Source organism: Chanodichthys erythropterus, chromosome 20 (genome assembly GCF_024489055.1).
Source record: "Chanodichthys erythropterus isolate Z2021 chromosome 20, ASM2448905v1, whole genome shotgun sequence".
Classification (NCBI taxonomy): Eukaryota; Metazoa; Chordata; class Actinopteri; order Cypriniformes; family Xenocyprididae; genus Chanodichthys; species Chanodichthys erythropterus.
Window position 1 is genome coordinate 36,330,482 of NC_090240.1, and position 8,407 is coordinate 36,338,888.

At 38.1% G+C, this 8,407-nt stretch overlaps 2 protein-coding genes across 2 annotated transcripts; one reads left to right on the forward strand and one right to left on the reverse strand.

Moving 5' to 3' along the window:
• Positions 1 to 1,553: 1,553 nt before the first annotated feature.
• Positions 1,554 to 6,108, reverse strand: rs1b (retinoschisin 1b). The gene is made up of 6 exons (XM_067370528.1): positions 6,063 to 6,108; positions 5,238 to 5,263; positions 4,975 to 5,161; positions 4,049 to 4,190; positions 2,339 to 2,534; positions 1,554 to 2,003 (listed from the first exon to the last, which is right to left on the reverse strand). Exons 1-6 carry the CDS (start codon positions 6,106 to 6,108, stop codon positions 1,851 to 1,853), a joined length of 750 nt encoding a protein of 249 aa, XP_067226629.1. The 3' UTR covers positions 1,554 to 1,850.
• A 665-nt stretch (positions 6,109 to 6,773) lies between these two features.
• Positions 6,774 to 7,994, forward strand: LOC137009040 (histone H2B-like). The gene is made up of 2 exons (XM_067370925.1): positions 6,774 to 6,914; positions 7,777 to 7,994. Exons 1-2 carry the CDS (start codon positions 6,801 to 6,803, stop codon positions 7,948 to 7,950), a joined length of 288 nt encoding a protein of 95 aa, XP_067227026.1. The 5' UTR covers positions 6,774 to 6,800; the 3' UTR covers positions 7,951 to 7,994.
• Positions 7,995 to 8,407: the final 413 nt, after the last annotated feature.

Consider the following 8,407-nt stretch of genomic DNA (forward strand, 5'->3'; position numbering starts at 1 on the left):
ATAACGATATCTGCTTCTCTTGATTGATTAAGGCATTGTCCACAAGGCATTGTTTTTCCTCCTTCATACAACATACAAAACAAAAACATGTCCACATGAAAATGCTAATGCTGTCATGACCAATTCGTACGTATTTTACGAAGTGGCTAATTTACACAAATTCATACAATTTGTCTAAAACCCAGTGACGGGCATGTTTAGGGCCGGAGGTAGGGGTAAGTCATTTGTACAAATTTATACGATTTTGGCAACTCATAAAATGATGTACGATTTAGCAAAAAACAAGTGAGGTTGTACAAATTCGTACGAATTAGCCACCTTGTAAAATATGTACGAATTGCTGTGAAATCAGGTTGGAAAATGCAAAAACACGCTATGAAGCGCTGTCAAGAGCACGCCAAACCAACAGGTGGCGATATAACTCTAATCGCAAAGCCATGTTGACCAATCAGAAGCCTAAAAAAAGGTTATTATCGGTTCTGGTACTGACATCACAAGCCAAAATCTCCAGTTTCACTGTATACATGACAACATATTGGCCCGCCCGTTATTTATCCTCAAAACATGTTATTTTTTTATCTTGTATTGGTAACAAGCCTCCACTAGCATTCATGATTGTGGTTGCCAGATGCAAAGAGCCTAAATCCCCCAAATAGAGCTTTCCCTAAAAAGGATACACTTTCTTCCCTGTGTTTTACTTAATCTGTGCAATAAGTGCTTCCTCTATTTGCAGAAGAAGCGCTGATGATTTACTATTTTGTTCCGTTGATTTCCTAAATTGTGCTCACAATTTACTATTTTGTTCATTCAATTTGATAAATTGTGTGCATGATTTACTATTTCGTTCCCTCGATTCACTAAATCGTGCACTTGATTTACTATTTCGTTCCCTCGATTTGCTAATTTGTATGCACAATTTACTATTTTGTTCCTTGGATTTGCTAAATTGTGCGCATGATTTACTATTTCGTTCCTTGGATTTGCTAAATTGTGCGCATGATTTACTATTTCGTTCCTTCAATTTGCCAAATTGTGCGCATGATTTACTATTTCGTTCCCTTGATTTGCTAATTTGTGCGCATGATTTACAATTTTGTTCCTTCGATTTGCTAAATTGTGCGCATGATTTACTACTTTGTTCCCTTGATTCACTAAATCGTGCGCATGATTTACCTAAATGTCAAACTAAATCAAACATGAACTGTCCTTTAACACTTCTTAGTCTTTGGAAAAACATATTTGATTGTGAAGACACAGGAGTGTAGAACAGTAAATGTTAGCATTGCTAATTTTAGCATAGTTTTTAATAAATCATCTCCTACATGATAAATCTTGTTGGCATGTCTTATTTGAAATGACTCCGTAACAACAGAGTCTCTCAGTGTGTAGTGAATGGGTTGGCGTGTCTCTAACCTGGAATGAACACTTTTCAAAAAGACACATGAATTTTTTTTTTAGATGATTTAGTTTATTTTGGTTGTTGTGATGAGTAAGAAACAACTGGTGATGAATCTGTGTTCGTTCACAGTTTTGAAGAAGCCCAGGATGTTTAATGTTTACATCTGTGATAAACAGTGACTCAATTAAGGAATTCATTTGGAATTTATTTAGTTGTCATTACATAAATAGAAATAAAAACACTATTCTTCTTTTGCAAACTTCAGATCATTAAGTCTTTGGTAAGAGTCTCTCAGTCCTCTTGTTTTACACCAAAAATGGTTATTTGTTTAATTTTGTAAATACAGAAGCTACGAATATAAGGTAATATTTCAAACAGTTTCCAATGTATTTGACTTTAGACTTTAGTATTGTGGTACATGAAGCTGTTGTAAACCCATGATGCTCATGAATCAAACACACTTGTTCATGCACATGAGCAGCTCCAGGCGTATGGCAATGCGTGTGTGCCATCCCAGAGGAAGGATCCGGAGGTACCGCGTCACGATGGGTGGACGCAGCAGGTTCTGGACCGTGGAGGATCGGTCTGTGTTTCCATAGAACACCTGATGGATGAACACAAGCTCATTAAATGTTCAAGGTATTCCAGCATAAGAGCTACTGACCAATCTTCTTTTCTGCACACTATCAGATGGTTTATAATCAAACTTCACATAAATTATGCAATAATGTGGTAAAATGTTGTTTGGGCAAGGGTACCAAGGTACTGTCTGCATGTTCAGATATATATGATATATATATGATGATATATATTGATATATATTCTTCGTCAATGGAAGAACAAGTGCTAGTATTAAAACTTAGTTACTGAGGGTCTTTTCTTATAGTATAAGGTCAGTATAATTTTCCTCAGAACACCCTGGTTTATTCAGGCTTTTACCCTGTTATTGCCGGTCTGGTCTTTGTAATAGATCCAGTTGAGGCTGTTGTGGGTTCGGTACTGCAGGCTGTACTTGGTGGTCCATTCGTCAGCATCACAACGACCTTGAGTCATGATACCAGAGACCACCTTCGTCTCCTGGAGGTCGATCTGAAGCCACTGACTTGTGTCCTGGAGCTTGGACAGCCAGGCACAGCTGAGATAGAGTGAGGAGACAGTCAGTCCACTTATGAGTCCAGAGTTCACCATCAATGACCTCTCAAAGGTCAATCAGATGTATCTCGTATTTAAATATGTTTAGGGGTTCAAGAGCTTAGCGGTGAAACTCTATTGTTAAATTTTCCAAGGATCAGCATTCTCCCCTAAAAGTGATCAGGCAGATCAAACTGTAAGTCTTAAAGACTTGAAACTTTGAGAGCTGGTTACGAAATGTCTCATAACTCCTAAACCATTAGACGTAGGCTTCAAATGTCTTATATCATTGGAATCCTTGGAACTAAATGAGTGCAGCGAGATTCACTTGAGTCTGATTCTCAATAATTATTAAAAAAGTTGCAATTTCGATTCATGGTCCCCAAGGGCCGCAAAAACGTTAGAAATGGGTGGAGACACTTTTACTAAAACTGCTATAACTCGTGAAGCGAATAAGATATTTTCACCAAAATTGGCACACCTATGTAAGAGCTCATTCTGTGGTTGTGTAAAAAAGGACGCCGCGACTGGCCACTTGGTGGCGCTATAACAGGAAAAAACATGAAAATGGCTTTAACTACTTCACCGCTAGTCCGATTGACTTGAAAATTGGCATGCAGTGTCTTCCTCTGAGGCGCCACGACTGTCTAAGAGGACAGTGACGTATCGGCCACTGAATTTTCAGCCGGACCAGGTTAACGGTGGCCGGGTTAACTCACTGGGCCTGTTTGACTCACGGCCCTAGAGGCCTGTGAGAAGTTCGAAAGAAATTGCCACCAAGGGGAGCCTTTGCATTTTTCACGTGCATAAAGGATCGAGTATCATGCAATTTTTCGCACAAGCCCACGACATTCATACCACATGGTTTAACTCCTCATTCTGAGCAACTTTCCTCTAGGACCGCCACTGTCCACCAAATCGTTCATTAAATATTGGAGATTATTTCAAAAACCAACTTTGGCGAACCAGTCCTAGGTTTTTGGCTCAACCTTAATAACTGTTAAAAGCTTTTAATTTTCCATATATTTCCTATGGTAAATTGCCTGTATTGGCTGTAAATGGTATTTTCCAATTACAGTCAAGATCGTTACAGGCTTGCTAATTAAAACATAATAAGCACTTAAACCCCGATAATTGCTGCTCGCAGCTATATTTTTAAAGTCGCAATTTAGTAAATTTAATGTAATATTAACTTTAAATGTAATTTCAAATAACAAGTTAAATTATAACCAAGTACTTTACATGTGCTTTAGTCGACACATCAAAATAAGACAAGTTCTTATTAAAACATCATTTAAATTGTACTTTAAAGCAAAACTTTTCATTTGACATTATTACAAAGTACACTTTTAAACTTTCTTAACACTATAAGCGACATTTTATTTCATTATTATAATATCTGCAAGTACAATTTCTTAAAAAGTATACTTTTAAGACTTGAAGTACACTACAAGTGCGCAAATACTAGAATTAAGCGCACTTCTTTTTCACAAGGGCAGGTTTTTCTGAGACACTTACCCAAACCCCTGACTGTTGAGTCTGGCTTTATTCGGGGTCCAGGAGGAAAACCAGCCTATGTACTGGTCCTGGTTTGAACAGGTGAGCTGCTCCGCCAACACCGACCCGGCCTCGAATCCCAGCGGTTTGTGGTAGGGACACTCTGATTGGACAATAGGAGCATTGAAACCATCAGGTTATCCTCAAAATGTGTCCACAATCAAACTATCACAGAAAAAGAACAGGAAGTAAAAGCAACTGGAAGTAACTGGAAGTAAAGGGTCTGGAAAAACCAGGATGATGCAACCAGAAGTGCCAAAATACAAATCGTTTCTCCAGTACTTTATTATGAGGTATTTTTAACCAGAAAACAAACAAAATGAACACAAATGCATGATTTGTATGCCACTTTATCCTAATTTTATAAGTCTTCTCCAGCCTGAATGAAGATCAGGAGTCCCATTCGTTGGCACGTGTGGATCTCCTGCAGTGTGTGAAGGTGTGGGACAGATGAGCCCTATTTCAGGCGCGGTAATCTGGGCATCACATTCATTAGTCATGAGATTATCCGCTGGCACTCTCTACCCTCTCTCAAAGTCACTGCTTTCCCATTCTGATGGCGTCTCGCTCGGCTCGTCTCTCACCGTCTCCTGCAGACCGCACTGGTAGTTCTCTTATTCCTTGTCGTTTAATATTTCGATGGTAATGTCATACTGAGGTCAGAGGGCGGTTCATGTGTCATCAGTTTTAGCTGATGCATCGTTACTCATGTAATCGCTCTAAAGCTCTTGGCTTCACGCCCTGAATCAGTGAGTGTGCACTTCTGAAGGGACAGAGAGATGCTCTCGTCTCAAATCTTCCCCGTGAGAATTAATGCTGCCTGACCTTGCACGTTTTTGCCATTAAACACCCAAACTAAAGCCAGAAAACATGACACAGACACTGACCCGGCATGCAGTCCTGGTACGGGCTGATGGGTGTGGGCGGCGTGGTGCTGATGGAGGTCCAGACTGGAGTCCCGGTGGGTCGAATGTCCTGACAGTCACAGTTGCAGCCCGGCGGTGTTTGATTCTCCGTCACTTCCTTCACACTCTCCTCCTCCTCCTCTTCATAAGGCCATGGCATCTCTAACTCCTGACACACACACACATACAATATTCACACACACTGTCACATGTAAACAGATACACAGGCACACATTTATACTCACCCCTTGTGTGTAAACATCAATGAAACCTGTGAGAGATCAGAGAGAGATACATTATTGTAGAAATCTATCTATCTATATATCCATGTCTATCTATCTGTCAGTTTTGTTTTGAAGGATCAAAATCATTAAGGTAAAGCGTTCAAATTTCACTTCCCATAAATTAATCATTCTGCACACTTTTATTTCATTTATTTAAACTTTTTATCTTCATCCACAGGTAAAATCATTGGTGATTGTGGCCTAATTGTTAAAATCAATTGACTGTATACATGTATTTACTGAAAACTTTAGATGAAGAACTGCTATAGTCCAAATACATAACAGTCAAGTTCCTGGAGACAGAGTCAGAGGGACACAAACACACAGATTGTGAATCTACACAACTTTATTGCCTAACATTCTGGCAAGGTTCTCTCAATGTTATGAACAAACGTTCCAGTAACGTTAATAGAATGTTCCTTACGAGTTATCTGGTCTTTAATAATGTTCTCAAAACATTAGCACAAATCATTTTTTATCATTATTTAACAGTATCGTCGATGGAACGCTTTTTACTTCTAAAAGTTTGTAGTTTGATGGTCGTTTAACATTTTTAAAATATTACTGCTTGTTTCAGAATGTTCAGAGAACATTCTAAAGTAACATTCCCACAATGTTTGAAGAATGTTAAAATAGAATGTTCCCTTAACGTTCGCACAACCAAGAAAAAACTTTTTTAAACATTCAGAAATAACCTTTTCATAACTTAATGGGAACATTAGCACAATGTTAGAACACATTTTTGTTGGGTCTGTTAAGACACACAGTCACACAAACACTTTGTACCTTGAGTGAACAGCAGCAGAAACACAGTGAGGATCCTCGTGTCCATCTTGACCAGCAGATCTGTACAGTGCACTACATGAGCAGCAGTGTTCAGCTCTGGATTACTGTAATCCACTGGACTCCATACATCCAATAATAGTCCTGATCTGCCTGTGCGTGACGACTTCTCTCGGTCCCAGAGGAAATTTCATTGCTCAGAGGAGACTTTATTGAGTTCAGTTGTTTCATTGTGAAATCAAACTGTCTCTTAAACTGTGTGTGTGTGTTTGTCTTTACATGATTAGAACAATAAAGAGTCCAAACAGAAACATCACAAGTTTATTTATCAAATGCACAGATCATGAATCTAACATGAAGCAACATGAATATAGGGGAAAAAAGAGAAATTATGAATAATAATTAAGCCTTTTATATAGTTTAATTCCCAAACCTTAACACATTCCAAATTGTAACTTTAAAAAAATCAAAATTAATTTAGATATATATAAAAAAATTAAGTAGGCTAATTTATTTAATCACGGAATCAACCTTTATTTATTTATCTATTTATTTATATTTACTATCGCAATGGCATTGTTATCAGACCCTGCTTGATTGGGGAAATAAGCTTTAATTAAGACTTAAATGTTTCACCTGTGCTGAGACGAGCAGAGATGCAATAAATTGTTCCGGTGATCGGACTGTTCATTTAACAGCTTTACTTCCTGTTCCGTGAATGCGGCTTGAACAGCATCAATCATGAAAATATCACCTGACAGAAGACTGAAATCCTTGAAGAAGTCCATTAAAACAGGCTGGACACGTAAGAACAGCATCAAGAAATACTCTGCCTACATCTACAAGATTGAGAAGGTGTGTAAAAGCAAAAAAAAAAAAAAAAAAAACTTTTTTTGAAGATCCTAAAGTTGTAAACCGTTTCGATCACAAATATTTACAGTGCTTATGCAACTAGATTTCCACATGTCAAGCACTCGATTTAAAAACCAGTAGCATAAATAGACTTGACATGAACAAACCTTTAATTCTCATATTTACGATTGAGTTGATATTAAAGGAATGGTTCACTCAAAAAATAAAATTCTGTCGTTACTTACCCTCACGTGTTCACGAGAGCACAACGACACATGCTTGTTGACGCCAGAGCGTGAACGCGCAACAAGCTTGAACGCGCATCGGAGATTGATAACTACACTTTTATCTTTATTTTTTATTTATTTTTTTTTAAATAAACGCAAACAAAGCACTCGCGTCGCTTCATAAATTGTGGTTAAACCGCTGGGGTCGCATGGATTACATTAATGATGTTTTCACTACCTTTATGGGGCTTGAATAATGATAGTTGCGTAGACCGTCAACGAAGGGACAGACATTTCTCAGATTTCATTTAATAAAAAAAAACTTTAAAAGTCTTTTGGGTTTGGAACGACGAGGTAATTTGTCACTTAATTCCTCAACCTCGTCGTTCCAAAACCCGCAAGACTTTTGTCTGTCTTTGAACAAGCCTTTTAGTTTAACAAATTTGTTTTAATAGTAAACAATTTGATAGAATGAACCAACTATTGATGTTGTTGTTGTTTTTTTTTTTTTTTTAGGCTTAATGCCTGCAGGCTTTTTTTTTTTTTTTTTTTTTTTTTTTCTCCCCTCCTTGCCCGTCATGTGCGGGGTTCCATGACGATTAACATCCTAAAGGTTTTTATTTTATTTCTTTATAAAGGAGCTGTCTATTGACGTGAGTGACGCCGCCTTTTTGATGCGGCACCTGGCTGATGTGCACGCGCAGGTGGGCACCGAGGCCGCGCGCCTCTCAAAGTTCAACCGGCGGCGCGTCATCACGCAGCGAGAGCTCCACAACGCCGCCGTGCGCGCGCTCCGGGACAAGTGCGCCTGACTGCTGGAGTTCAATGATTCACTTTTAGACTTGTAAATAATGAATAAAGAGGTTTCGTTTTAAAACCATTGTCTTTGTTTTTACTGTGACATTTGAGTTATTACAGTATTTCAAATATGCTTTCAAACTTTTTGGAGCTGCTGTGCGGTCCCAAAAGTTTTTTTTATTTTTTTTTTTTATTTTTAAAGTAATATAACACAAAATATGGTGTTATACATCACAAAAACGATATAGATATGTGATGGGTTTTTGTGTAAATGCGTGATCACAATCTGAGAAGGGTCAATAGCGACAATTGTCACTTGGTGGCGTTGTAACGACAGTAATGTGTTTTTTTTTTATATATATTTTAAAATGGGAATATAAAGGAGGTTCATGTCATACAAGTATGATTTGAACATTTGAAACGCACGTGACAACTTGCCCCAAACTGACAAATCAGAAAGGGCTTATTTGT